The 15,026-nt window shown below is 42.0% G+C and overlaps 1 protein-coding gene across 8 annotated transcripts in view; it reads left to right on the top strand.

Moving 5' to 3' along the window:
- The window catches only part of ZYG11B (zyg-11 family member B, cell cycle regulator), a 98,683-nt gene that overhangs the window by 52,822 nt on the left and 30,835 nt on the right, over nucleotides 1-15,026 (top strand). For all 8 annotated transcript variants that reach the window (XR_013401869.1, XR_013401870.1, XR_013401871.1 and 5 more), the window contains 3 exons: nucleotides 823-963; nucleotides 6,764-6,940; nucleotides 12,511-12,575. Coding sequence is in view for 5 of the 8 variants with exons in the window: in XM_077956561.1 (XP_077812687.1) it covers nucleotides 823-963; nucleotides 6,764-6,940; nucleotides 12,511-12,575 (383 nt within the window). In the remaining 3 variants the exon portion in view is untranslated. The remainder of the gene's footprint in view (nucleotides 1-822; nucleotides 964-6,763; nucleotides 6,941-12,510; nucleotides 12,576-15,026) is intronic.

The raw sequence follows: 15,026 nt of genomic DNA, 5'->3' as shown, positions 1-15,026 counted from the left end.
GTGGCTCAAAAAGACTTCTCTAAGAAAGTGTCCTTAACTTGAATAAGGAAGAATGAGTAGAAATTAGTCAGGCAAAGAGAGAAAGGAAGTTTTCAGTCAGAAAGGACATTGTATGAGTGGTGTTTTACTGAGAAAAAGCTTGACTTACGGAAAGATGAGGAAAAAAGGGGTATATAGCTAAAACATTGTGAGCTGGGGGAGAGGAGTAAGAGGCAGATAGGATCCTCATCAAGTGGTAGGGCCTTATAAATAGTGTTAAATATCTTGGGATTTATTTTAGGTATAATACAGAAAATTTCACCCATGGTCTTATGCTAGGTTCTGAGTTTATCTAATATACATCTCTTCAAGAAAAATACACCTTTTTAAGATGACTAATCTGGATAGATTGGAAAGTATAATCATTTTTATTTGATTCCAGCTTTACATAACTATCCTAGATGCCATGTATACAAATTATATTTATTTATTTATTTAGAGACAGAGTCTTGCTGTGTTGCCCAGGCTGGAGTGCAGTGGTACGATCTCAGCTCACTGTAACCTCCGCCTTCTCGGTTCAAGCAATTCTTCTGCCTCAGCCTCCTGAGTAGCTGCGATTACAGGCGTGCACCACCACGCTTGGCTAACTTTTTTATTTTTAGTAGAGATGGGGTTTCACCATGTTGGCTAGGGTGGTTTTGAACTCCTGACTTCACATGATCCACCCACCTTGGCCTCCCAAAGTACTGGGATTACAGGCATGAGCCACCACACCTGGCCACAAATGATATTTAGATAGAGAAAGAGAGAGAATTCTAAAAGCTAATCTGGTTATGTTCACAGGTGTCTGGAGAAGCCAATGAAACTCAGATTGCAGAAGCACTGAAGCGTTACAGTGAACGGGCATTCTTTGTTCGGGAAGCTCTATTTCATCTTTTTAGTCTGACTCATGTGATGGAAAAAACAAAGCCAGAAATTTTAAAGGTAAGAATAAGAAACTGGATATGAAATTTTTGAAACTATTTCCCTGGGCAGATGATTTTTTGAAGAAAATTGGTGAAAATTTGCATTTAGGGCCAGGCACGGTGGCTCAAGCCTGTAATCCCAGCACTTTGGGAGGCTGAGACGGGCGGATCATGAGGTCAGGAGATCGAGACCATCCTGGCTAACACGGTGAAACTCCGTCTCTACTGAAAAATACAAAAAAAAAAAAAACTAGCCAGGCGAGGTGGCGGGCGCCTGTAGTCCCAGCTACTTGGAAGGCTGAGGCAGGAGAATGGCGTAAACCCGGGAGGTGGAGCTTGCAGTGAGCTGAGATCCGGCCACTGCACTCCAGCCTGGGCGACAGAGCAAGACTCCGTCTCAAAAAAAAAAAGAAAAAAGAAAATTTGCATTTAGTCTTTTTTTATTATTTATAATATGATTGATGACGTGTGATTTCAATTATTAGCCACAAACGAGAGAGAATATAGTTGTACAATGTTATTGAAGTTTTATAGTAGTCTCATTAAGCATATAAATGTCTTGTACATATTTATCTACCTAAAACCAGTGACCACCATGATATTTTGTCACCAGCTACTGTAGAAAATGAAAGTATATGACTGGGATCAGGACACTGTTTTGTATATTAACCCTATGTTGTTTCCCAAATAGATTTTTTTAGAAATACAATATTGGGCCAGGTGTGGTAGTTGATGCCTGTAATCCCAGCACTTCAGGAGGCTGAGACAGATGGGTAGCTTGAGCCCTAGAGTTCGAGACCAGCCTGAGCAACATAGCAAAACCCCATTTCTACAAAAAGTATTAAAAAATACAAAAAAAGAAAGAGAGAAATAAAGCAAGCAGATATCGGAATTCCACAAGGCACTTTTCCATGCTGTTTAGAACCTACTGTGCATTCTTAACTGATTTACATTACTCCCCAATTAAGTTAAAAAAAATTTTTTTTTAAGTCATAGGGTCTTACTGTGTTCCCCAGGCAAGAGTGCAATGGCTGTTCACAGACCTCAAACTCCTGGGCTCAAGCAATCCTGTCTCAGCCTCCCAAGTAGCTAGGACTACAGGTGTACATCACAGCACCCAGCTATTTTAACCAAGACAGCTTTTGAAGGGCAAGAAAGGAGATTTCTTAATTTTATTGAATGCTTAGGGCAACATTTATCAAAATGTGGTCCTTTGGGCCAGGACACAGTGGCTCACACCTATAATAACTTTGGGAAGCTGAGGCAGGCAGGTCACCTGGGGCCAGGAGTTCTAGACCAGCCTGACCAACATGGCGAAACCCCATCTCTACTAAAAATACAAAAAATTAGCCGAGCGTGGTAGTGCACGCCAGTAATCCCAGCTACTCAGAAGACTGAGGCATGAGGAACCTGGGAGGCCGAGGTTACGGTGAGCCGAGATCATGCCACTGCACTCCAGCCTGAGGAACAGAGCAAGACTCTCTCAAAAAAAAAAAAAAAAAAAAAGTGGTCCTTTGACCACTACAAGTCTAGGATATTGCTTATTTAAAAAGCATATTTGTGACCAGGCATGGTGGCTCACCCTTGTAATCCCAGTACTTTGGGAAACCAACGCAGGCAGATCACTTGAGCTCAGGAGTTCAAGGCCAGCCTGGGCAACATGGCAAAACCCTATCTCTACAAAAATTAGCCAGGTGTGGTGGCACACACCTGTAGTGCCAGCTACGTGGGACACTGAGGCAGGAGAGTTGCTCGAGCCTGGGAGGCAGAGGTTGCAGTGAGCCGAGATCATGCTACCACACTCCAACCTGGGTGACAGGAGTGAAACCTTGTCTGAAAAAAAAAAAAAAGGTATTTGTAATCCCCACCCCCCAAAATTTAGATTCAGTAGGGCTAGATGAGGCACAGGAATCTGCATTTTAATAAGCCCCCAAGATAATTCCAAGGTAATTCTTATGCACATTCAGTTTTGAAAACCAATGAGCATAGGACTATATTATATTTGCCACCTTGTTTAGTGGGCACAATTCCAAGAGATGAGTTTTATCTTCTGTTTTACAGATTATGAAATTGAGGTTCTGTGACATTAAGTAATAATAAGTCAGTGGCAGAGCCACAACTTGACATCCTACATACCTTAAATTCTGAGAATGAGGTGCTTGGGTAGGAACCAGTAACATTTTAGTCCTTAGGATATTATCACCAACACCTATCACTCCTTTTATATATATCAGAGGATGTTGGCACTTCGTATATGAATTGTCTTTTTTTTTGGTTTTGTTTTTTTTTTTTTTTGAGACGGAGTCTCGCTCTGTTGGCCAGGCTGGAGTGCAGTGGCGCGATCTCGGCTCACTGCAAGCTCCGCCTCCCGGGTCCACGCCATTCTCCTGCCTCAGCCTCCCGAGTAGCTGGGACTACAGGCGCCCGCCACCTCGCCTGGCTAATTTTTTGTATTTTTAGTAGAGACGGGGTTTCACTGTGGTCTCGATCTCCTGACCTTGTGATCCGCCCGCCTCGGCCTCCCAAAGTGCTGGGATTACAGGCGTGAGCCACCGCGTCCGGCCCTTTTTTTTTGGTTTTGATTACTGTGAACTGAGCAACAAAGGACTAGATCTCTAGTCTTGATCTGAAATATTCATTCAGACATTCAGAGAATGATTCGGAGATAAATGAAAGAATATAGGCTATTTATTTATTTATTTATTTATTGAGGTAGCATCTTACTCTGTCACCCATGCTGGAGTGCAGTGGCATGATCATGGTTCACTGCAGCCTTGACCTCCCTCCTGGGCTCAAATGATCCCCCTGCCTCAGCCTCCAGAGTGGCTGGAACTACAAGCGTATAACACCATGCCTGGCTGAATTTTAAAATTTGTTATTATTATTGTTTTTTTTTTTTTTTGTAGTGACGGAGACCCACTATGTTGCCCAGGCTGGTCTCAAATTCCTGGGCTCAAGTGATTCTCCCGCCTTGGCCTCCCAGAGTGTTGGGATTATAGGAGTGAGCCACTTTTATTTTATTTTTTTAAAGATACAGGATCTAGCTGTATTGCCCAGGCTGGAGTGCAGTGGTACACGATCATAGCTCACTGCAACCTCAAACTCTTGAGCTCAAGCAATCTTCTGCCTCAACCTCCTAAACATCTGGGACTATAGGTGTGTGCCATCACACCTGGCTAATTTTTAAAATTTTAAAAAATAAATAAATTTATTTATTTATTAGGCTCCAGCAATCCTCCTGCCTAAGCCTCTCGAGTAGCTAGGACTACAGGCCCATGCAACCACACCTGGCTAATTTTGTAGAGACAGGGTCACACTATGTTGCACAAGCTAATTTTTAAAAATTTTTTGTAGAGAGAGGTTCTTGCTGTGTTGCCCAGGCTAGTCTCGAATTCCTGACCTCAAGTGATCCTCCTGCCTTGAGCTCCCAGAGTTCTGTAATTACAGGCATGAGCCACTACACCTAGCCTAGGCAATTCCTTTTTTTTTTTTTTGAGACTGAGTCTCACTCTATTGCCCAGGATGGAGTGCAGTGGCACTATCTCAGCTCACTGCAACCTCCGCCTCCCATGTTTAAGCGATTCTTCTGCCTCAGCCTCCCGAGTAGCTGGGATTATAGGCACCCGCCACCACGCCCGGCTAATTTTTGTATTTTTAGTAGAGACGAACAAGGTTTCACCATGTTGACCAGGCTGGTCTCGAACTCCTGATCTCAAGTGATCCACCTGCCTCGGCCTCCCAAAGTGCTGGGATTACAGGCATGAGCCACCATGCCTGGCCAAGGCAATTCTTATAGGGAATTTTGCTGCAAAGGAGAGCAAAGAAAAAAGATGGTAATTGTTTGAGTAAGTGAGATTAAAAGAGGAATGTTTTGATTTTTTTTAACAGGAAAAATGTATCTTGTTTATATCCTGATATGAATGATCCAGTACAGAATAAAAAATTGATATAGGAGTAGGAGGGGTGAAAAGCTTCCCTTCAGTAGACAAGAAAATAATGATCTAACATATACATGGAGGGATTTGTTTTACAAAGGACCCCAAAAGATTCCTTATGGTAGCAGGCAGGAAGGTGATGTATATATACGTATGCTGGTAAGTAGGATACATGTGGTAATGAGAATCTGAAATTCTTTTCTGGTTGCTTCAGTTTTTCTTTTCTTTTTTTTTTTTCTCTTTTCCTTAGAGGCAGGGTCTCACTCTGTCCCCAAGCTGAAGCACAGTGGCACAACCATGACTCACTACAGGCTCTGCCTCCCAGGGCTCAGGCGATCCTCCCACCTCACCTCTCAAGTAGATGGGACTATAGGCATGCACTACCATGCCCAGCTTCATATATGTATGTGTGTGTGTGTGTATATATACGCGCGCGCACGTGTGTGTGTGTGTGTGTATATATATATATATATAGAGAGAGAGAGAGAGAGAGAGAGAGAAGGATGGAGTTTCGCCTTTGTCACCCAGGCTTGAGTGCAATGGTGTGCTCTTGGCTCACTGCAACCTCTGCCTCCTGGGTTAAAGCAGTTGTCCTGCTTCAGCCACCCAAGTAGCTGGGATTACGGGCATGCGCCACCATGCCCAGCTAATTTCTGTGTTTGTTTTTTCTTTCTTTCTTTCTTTTTTTTTCTTTTTTGAGATGGAGTCTCACTGTGTCGCCCAGGCTCTAGTGCAGTGGTGCAATCTCGGCTCACTGCAAGCTCTGCCTCCCAGGTTCACGCCATTCTCCTGCCTCAGCCTCCCAAGTAGCTGGGACTACAGGTGCCTGCCACCACACCCAGCTAATTTTTTGTATTTTTAGTAGAGACAGGGTTTCACCATGTTAGGCAGGATGGTCTCGATCTCCCGACCTTGTGATCCACCCACCTTGACCTCCCAAAGTCCTGGGATTACAGGTGTGAGCCACCGCTCCTGGCACCCAGCAAATTTTTGCACTGTTTTATACAGATGGGGTTTCACCGTGTTGCCCAGGCTGGCAGTTTTCTTAGTGTAGTTGAAAGCAAGATCTTCAGCTGATAGTGAAGAATGGGAAGGATTCGTTGGGGGTTTGAGGTCAGAGGAAAAAGTGAGAAATAGTTGTCTAGGCCAGGGGAAGTGAATGGATTTTATTGCACTCTAACCTCAGCAGTGTTCTCAAGGAACTGAAGATTGAGATTTGAGAATGAAGTTATGCTCTATTCAAGTCAGTGAGAATTTATTCACTGCCTTCCATGTAACAGGCACCATAAGTAGGTCTTAGAAATACAGGCCGGGCGCAGTGGCTTAAGCCTGTAATCCCAGCACTTTGGGAGGCCGAGACGGGTGGATCACGAGGTCAGGAGATCGAGACCATCCTGGCTAACACGGTGAAACCCCGTCTCTACTAAAAAAAATACAAAAAGCTAGCCGGGCGAGGTGACGGGTGCCTGTAGTCCCAGCTACTCGGGAGGCTGAGGCAGGAGAATGGTGTGAACCCGGGAGGCGGAGCTTGCAGTGAGCTGAGATCCGGCCACTGCACTCCAGCCTGGGCGACAGAGCGAGACTCTGTCTCAAAAAAAAAAAAAAAAAAAAAAAGAAAAGAAATACAAAGATGAGTGACCTGTGTTGAAAAGATTTATTAGCTTTACAGAAAACCTCTAGATATGAATAGCTGAATACCTGCCTTGATGAGGTAGACTGGAACTATTTGTGAGTAACTTGCTATATCCTAGGCTGTTTGCACATGAGGATGTAAAAGAAACTTACGACATCTTTGAAGTTACTACAGACCAACAAAATAATGCTACTCTGTGAAGAGGGCTTGTATTTATAAGGTGAATTAAGAGGACTCTTTTTTTTTTCCAGCTTGTGGTTACTGGGATGAGAAACCACCCTATGAATTTGCCAGTGCAACTGGCTGCAAGCGCCTGTGTATTTAACTTAACCAAGCAGGATCTTGCTGCAGGAATGCCTGTCCGACTCCTGGCTGATGTGACCCATTTGCTACTCAAAGCCATGGAACATTTTCCCAATCACCAGCAGGTAAGCTTATGTGAATTCCTTTTCAAATAGTCCTTGTAGTGTCTTCTACTCATCTCCTACAGTTTAATAGTTTAATAGACCAAGTTTAATAGACCAAGGCTTCAAATTCAAATGCCTTTGGAGGCTGTGGTATGACTGAGTGTAAGAAAACAGAGAAGTGGACACCAAAGGAGTATATTCCATGCCTAAAATCACCTAAATCCATTTATTGGGGGACCTAGTACAAGCCATATAAAACTCATCTTCCTCCTAGATCTTGAGTTTGTGATCATTTCAACAGATAGGCACAGAGGATCTCTTCTGGGCTAGGCACTATCAAATGCTGGGATACAGAAATGATTAAGACGTGTCTTTTCCATTTCTAGCAGTATGGTAGAAGGTGTAACCTGTCAGGATGAATACTAAAAATGTTGCTTAAATTTTTTTTTTTTGAAGCGGAGTCTTGCTCTGTTGCCAGGCCGGAGTGCAGTGGCGCAATCTCAGCTCACTGCAACCTCCGCCTCCCAGGTTCAAGCGATTCTCCTGCCTCAGCCTCCCGAGTAGCTGGGATTACAGGCGCCTGCCACCACACCCAGCTCATTTTTGTATTTTTAGTAGAGACGAGGTTTCAACATGTTGGCCAGGATGGTCTCAATCTCTTGTCTTTGTGATCTGCCCACCTCAGCCTACGAAAATGTTGGGATTACAGGCGTGAGCCTGCTCACCCGGCCCTGAAAATTTTTTTTTTAGGTCATTTGAAATTGACCATTGAGTTGGCAAGTTAGTAAAAAATACTCAGAGGCCCAAAACCAAGTAAAAATGGCAAACCACATTGGTGAGTGGATCATTAAAGCTGGCTTCCCTCATTGAGGGCAGTTGCCAAACTAGATGAAATTTAGGCTTTGATTGTCATGGCCTCTGGAAGCCCATCAGACAGAAGACTCCTAGTATAAAGCTATGACTTCCTCCCCAAAGATACATTCTTACTAAAAAGGAGCTATAAATAAGTCTGCCTATGGTAGAGAAACAACAAAAGAATAAGCCCAAAGAAAGTAGAAGGAATAACAAAGATGAAAGTAAAAATTAATAAAATAAAAAACATACCATTATTTTAGAGAGGATCAATAATTCCAAGAATTGATTCTTCAAACATATTTAATAATATTGAAAACTCATTGGCAAAGTTGATCAGGGAAAAATGAGAAAGGATGCATATAAAATAAATAAGGTTAGGAAATGGGGTGGGGGAAATGGGAAGTCACTGTATTGGGTATTGAGTTTCCTTCTAGGGTGATGAAAATGTTTGGGATGATGAAATTGTTATGGTCGCACAACTCTGTGACTATACTAGAATCCATCAAATTGTACACTTTAAATAGGTGAATTGTATGGTACATGAACTGTATCTCAATAAAGCTGTTATATATTTTTAAAAACAATGTTCACAGTAGGCCAGGCATGGTGGCTCATGCCTGTAATCCCAGCACTTTGGGAGGCCGAAGTAGAAGGATCACTTGAGCCCAGGAGTTCAAGACCAACCTGGGCAACATAGTGAGGCCCTGTCTCTACAAATAATAAAAAAAATTAGCCCGGCACGGTGGCACACATCTGTGGTCCCAACTACTCAGGAGCCTAAAGAGTACATGCCTAAAAGCATTTAAATCCATATGTGGAGGAATTGTTTGAGCCAAGCACTCAAGGCTGCAGTGAGCTGTGATTCAGCCACTGCACTCCAGTCTGTGCAACAGAGCAAGACCTTGTCTCAAAACAAACAAACAAAAAAGAATGTTCGAGCCGGGCGTGGTGGCTCACGCCTGTAATCCCAGCACTTTGGGAGGCCGAGGCGGGCAGATCACATGAGGTCAGGAGTTTGAGACCTGCCTGACCAACATGGAGAAACCTCTACTAAAAATACAAAATTATCCGGGCGTGGTGGCACACGCCTATAATCCCAGCTACTCTGGAGACTGAGGCAGGAGAATTGCTTGAACCTGGGAGGAAGAGGTTGCAGTGAGCCAAGATTGCACCATTGAACTCCAGCTTGGGCAACAAGAGTGAAACTCCATCTCAAAAAAAAAAAGAAGTTCACAGTAGCACTGTGTAACTGTGTATAATGATAACAAATTGGAAACACCAAACACCAAATGTCCATCAGCCTGTGTTTAGTCACACATCAGAATACTTAAAAGCAGTGAATGATGAATGAATTACAATTCCAGATGACAACCTTGATCAATCTCAATTACAAGTTGGGTATTAAAAATGCAGAAGAGTACATACATGTGATTCAATTTACTTGCAGTTCAGAAACTTGCAAAACTATATGGCACATTATTTAGGAATATAAATACATGTTTTGATAAAAAGCAAGGGACTGTTAAACACAAAATTTAGACTAGTAGTTCCTCTGAGGGGAAATGAGAGGGAAAAGAGGGGGCCAAATGGGGCTTGCTAATAGTACTATTGGTAATAGATTCTTTTTCTGAAACTGAGTGGTAGGTACACCTACACAGTGGTAGTATTCACTGTATTGTTATTCCTTACACTCTTGCTACTCAAAGTGTGTTCTGCTAACCAGCTGTGTTGGCATCCCCTACAAGCTTGTTAGTAAGGCAGAATCTCGAGAGCCCAGACTTACAGAATCATTTTATAAAGATCTCCAAGTGATTTGTGTACACATTAAAGTTTGAGAAGCACTGCCTTATGCCTACATATATTTTGTAAATTTTTTTTTTTGTATTTCTTATTTAGTAAAAACATTTAAAAACAATTCAATTAAAAAAAAAAAACAGGCCGGGCGCGGTGGCTCAAGCCTGTAATCCCAGCACTTTGGGAGGCCGAGACGGGCGGATCACGAGGTCAGGAGATCGAGACCATCCTGGCTAACACGGTGAAACCCCGTCTCTACTAAGAAATACAAAAAATAGCCGGGCGAGGTGGCAGCGCCTGTAGTCCCAGCTACTCAGGAGGCTGAGGCCGGAGAATGGCGTGAACCCGGGAGGCGGAGCTTGTAGTGAGCTGAGATCCGGCCACTGCACTCCAGCCTGGGCTACAGAGCGAGACTCCGTCTCAAAAAAAAAAAAAAAAAAACAAACCCTGGGAACTCACCTATTAGTTGGAAATGCAAATACAGTAAACTATTATGTAAATTGTCTTCAGCTATTTTAACTAAGTGCTACAGAAACTTGAGAATGATTAATTCTGCCACCTGGATTGGTGTATGGACAAGGTACCAGGCAGGATATCAAAGGGGAAGTGACATTGACTCACATCTTGAAAAATGAAAAAGATTTCCCATGGAGAAAAGCAGAAAAACAGTGGACCTATATGTGAATGTGCAGGCATTCCAGGAAGGGCAAGTTGCGTGTGACTGGAGTGTAGGAAGGGCAGTGTAGGATGAGGCCAGTGATGACCAGATTAGGGCCAGATTTGATGAATGCCAGCACAGGAAATTTTGATTCCACATTGAATTCCTTAAAAACAAACCAAAAAAAAAATTTAAAGAAAATTCCTGAATACTTGCATAGTTCAGACTGTAGCCCCCAAAATCAAAACTCTAGCTGGGCGGAAATTGAAGACTACAGCAGAAGTCTTCCTCTTTTCCATTTCTGCCTGTGGTGCTTTTCAAGTGCAGTCGGTGAAATTTATCTTCTGTTATTAATTTAGCCATTAGTTCAGTTAAGCTTAGCGCTTTGTTGAATTCAGACTGTGTGCACCTGTACTGAGTTCTAAGCATTCAGATATAGGAACACATAATGTAGCATAGTGTAGCAAGTACTGAGAGAAACAAGTGCTGTTGGGAGCCCAGGAGGGGCACTTAGGACAATTTGAAAATTAGAGGCTGTACACTGTAGCTTGCCTTTAATCCCAGCACTTTGGGAGGCTGAAGCAAGAGGATCACTTGAGCGCCAGGAGTTTGAACCTGCAGTGAGCTATGATTGTGCCGCTGCATTCCAGCCTGGGTGACAGAGCGAGACCCTGTCTCAAAAACAAACAAGCAAAAAACATTAAGAAGTCTTCCTCAATTAGGTAATATCTCTGCCCTGAGTTGAATTGTGAAGCAAAATTAGGCGTTTTCCAGCTAAAAGAACAGGAGGGATGGGCTTTCTAAGCGGAGGTAATTAGAATAGCATTATTGCCTTTCTTACTTCTATGGATCTTGTACAAATTATTGTGTTTATTTGGGAGGAGAAAAATGGTGAAGGAGGAAAGTTATGCCACTAATCAATCTGCCAGATTATGATTCATATTTTAGGGGAGGTAAATGGATCCTCAAGCAGAGTCTGTCCTAGCACCTTGACCATCTGAGATGAATATAAAACTTCCTGAGAAACCTCTTAATTAATTACACTTGTACCTAACCCATTCCGTATCATTCACCTGGGATTTACTACCACTTTGCCTTTTCTCTGCCATTTCTTCTATTATGTAATCTTTCTACATCTTCCATGAAGCAAATAGGGTGTTCATTTTATATGTTTTTCTATTTCTTGACTAGCTGTATATATCCCATTAATCTGACTTTTGCCTTCTATGATTGAATTCCCTACATTAAGTCTTCTTTAGGTAAGAAATCTTCCAGTTGTACACTAAAGCCTTTAAAAAATATCAAAGCCATGTGTCCAAATAAAAAAAAAATTGGTAGTATATATATACTATGACTTTTTTTTTTTAAGCCCACACTTATTTTCTTATTTTGCTTCACAGGAATAACTTGAATCACCTTTCTATTATGATGGTGCACCTTGACTGTGTCAAGTAATTATTCATATTTTCATTTACTCTTGTTTAATTGTGCTGGTCTAAACTTTGTTTAAAAGATAGAGCCAAGTCTATCAGTCACTCTTTAGAAGCCAATGTGTAGAGCACTACCCCCCGTGTACACTATGTTAGAGTCTTCCAAGCAGGCTCGTCTATATTCTTTGATTCTATGTCAACAGGTAAAACTTTCAGCCACTGTTTTTGTCATTCTCTGTACCTCAAAAAATACAGAAGACAAGGTTACTTCATAGGCCACCAGAAACAAGGAGATTAGCTGTAGTTATCCTATTTATTGCCCTATTTCTCATCTAATGGAAAAGGAAAAAAAAAAAGGTACAATTAAATTTGTATGGGTCTCCTGGAAGTCAGCCTTACAATACTAGGGGGGCAGATAAAGGTTGTAAGAAATAACTGGTGTTGGCCGGGCGCAGTGGCTCAAGCCTGTAATCCCAGCACTTTGGGAGGCCGAGATGGGCGGATCATGAGGTCAGGAGATCGAGACCATCCTGGCTAACCCCGTGAAACCCCGTCTCTACTAAAAAATACAAAAAACTAGCTGGGCGAGGTGGCGGGCGCCTGTAGTCCCAGCTACTCGGGAGGCTGAGGCAGGAGAATGGCGTAAACCCGGGAGGCGGAGCTTGCAGTGAGCTGAGATCCGGCCACTGCACTCCAGCCTGGGCGACAGAGCGAGACTCTGTCTCAAAAAAAAAAAAAAGAAATAACTGGTGTTTCATCAGTCTTCTTTATATATATATATATAAGCTACCTTGGTTCAAAGATAACAAAGTGATATTTTATTTAGGATTTTTTTTCTTCCTTTGATTTTTTAGTTACAGAAGAATTGCCTCCTTTCACTTTGCAGTGACCGGATCCTTCAAGATGTTCCATTTAACAGGCAAGTGATAGTTCTAGAACTTAATGTGGGGCAAACCAGAATGTTAGAAATCTGTCTTGGATCATTTCTTACCGTTTAGGATATCTCTTTTATAAGATTAATTGAGTAGATAGAATTGAGGGTTATTTTGTAGAATGCTAAATCTACTTTCTTTAATTTAGTGCTTTGACATTCATGATAGCAAATTGACCCATTGTCCTTTGCTTAGGAATTTATATTGGTTATAGTTTTCAAGATATCCACATAATATTGTAAGCTATGAGCATTATTATCCCCATTCAAAAGATAAAAAAACTAAGACATATATAGAGATTGTCTTGACTAGGGCTTTGTGACTAATAACCGCAAGGTTAGAAAGATGCGGGTCTGGCTGGGTGCAGTGGCTCACGCCTATAATCCCAACACTTTGGGAGGCCAAGGCGGGAGTATCCCTAGGTCAGGAGTTCGAGACCAGCCTGGTGAAACCCTGTCTCTACTAAAGATACAAAAAATTGCCGGGTGTGGTGGTGCATACCTGTAATCCCAGCTACTCGGGAGACTGAGGCAGGAGAATCACTTGAACCCGGGAGGTGGAGGTTGCAGTGAGCCAAAATCATGCCATTGCACTCCAGCCTGGGTGACAGGGCAAGATTCTGTCTCAAAAAAAAAAAAAAAAAGACGTAGGTCTTCTAATTCTAGGTCCAGTGTTTTTTCTTTTTTTCTTTTTTCTTTTTTTTTTTTGGGAACATATCTCTTATTCTTATCATTATTTGGTATTGAATTATGGAAGAAACTTTTTAAGGAGCAGTTAAGGGAGGCCATATATCTAGATTCCATTAAATATTAAGGGGACCTTTATTTTCTAAGATGTTATTTTGGAGCTTAAAAAGTGTTTTTTTATTTTACTATTTTAAAACATAATTTTTCTTTTTCTTTTTTTTGAGACAGGGTCTCACTCTGTCACCCAGGCTGGAGTGCAGTGGTGCAATCTGAGCTCACTGCAACCTCCTCCTCCTGGTTTTAAGTGATTCTCCTACCTCAGCTAACTGAGTAGCTGGGACTACAGGCATGTGCCACCACGCTGGGCCAATGTTTGTATTTTTTGGCACAGTCAAGATTTCACCATGTTGGCCAGGCAGGTCTCAAACTCCTGACCTCAAGTGATCCACCCACCTCGGTCTCCCAAACTGCTGGGATTACAGGTATGAGCCACCATGCCTGGTCTTAAAATATAATTTTTTCATGATGGCATTTTGAAAAGGAAATTTATACCTCATTATTTAATGAAAAGTATGTTTCTCCAGCAGCAATTTCATTTTTTTTGAGACAGAGTTTCACTCTTGTTGCCCAGGCTGGAGTGCAATGGTACAATCTCAGCTCACTGCAACCTCTGCCATCCGGGTTCAAGCGATTCTCCTGCTTTAGCCTCCCAAATAGCTGAGATTACAGGCATGTGCCATCATACCCAGATAATTTTTGTATTTTTGGTAGAGATGGGGTTTCACCTTGTTGGCCAGGCTGGTCTTGAACTCCTGACCTCAGCTGATCCATCCACCTCAGCCTCCCAAAGTGCTGGGATTACAGGCATAAGCCCCCACGCCTGGCCTTCAAGCAGCAATTTTACTGTGATTTTTTTTATTTGAAATAAGCAATTTGGATGAAAATATAACTACATATATCTCATGTAGATTGCTAATTTTATTTTGGAAATATTGAACCTCTGTGCTCATCATTGTAACAAAGTCTAGGTAGGAAAGACATAGTCACTCTCCTAAAGATTATATTCTACTCCTTAATGTTTATTCTTAAAGGGCTAGATTATAAATACTCTAGGCCTATGGGCTATAGAGTCTCTGTTGCAGCTATTTTAACTCTGCTGTTGTCCCTCAAAAGCAGCCATAGGTAATATATAAGCAAATGGATATTGCTGTGTTCCAACAGAACTTTACAAAACAGGCAGCCAGATCCACAGGCTGTATAGTTTGCCTACCTCTCATCTAGCAAATGTACTGTGCTAGAATTGACCTTCTTTGTGGTCAGAGGCTATGATTGGTTCATCACTTTGTCTCTAGTGCCTGGGTGGATATTTAATGGATTGATGGATGAATGAATGAATGAATATTACATGAGACATAATTTTTCATAGAAGAGGTGTTAATGAAATGCATTGGGCCCCCACACAAGGAAGGAAAGATTCTGTCTGACTGATGATCATTAAGGATTTCATGTTTGTTATGGCACTTGAGATAAAAATGGTAAAAACTAACATGTATGAAGCACTTACTACTGCCAGGCAGGCGTTGTGCCAAAGTGTTTTATGTATGCTTATTCAGTCCTCAGAAAAATCCTGTGAAATCATTACTCTTATGATCTTCATTTTTCAGATGAGGAAATAGAGACACAGAAAGGATTAGTAACTTGCCTGAGGTAATAAGATAGTAAGTAGCAGAGTCTAGATTTAAATTCAGTCTG

This window comes from Macaca mulatta, chromosome 1 (genome assembly GCF_049350105.2).
Source record: "Macaca mulatta isolate MMU2019108-1 chromosome 1, T2T-MMU8v2.0, whole genome shotgun sequence".
Taxonomy (NCBI): domain Eukaryota; kingdom Metazoa; phylum Chordata; class Mammalia; order Primates; family Cercopithecidae; genus Macaca; species Macaca mulatta.
This window is presented reverse-complemented; position numbering and strand designations above follow the sequence as displayed.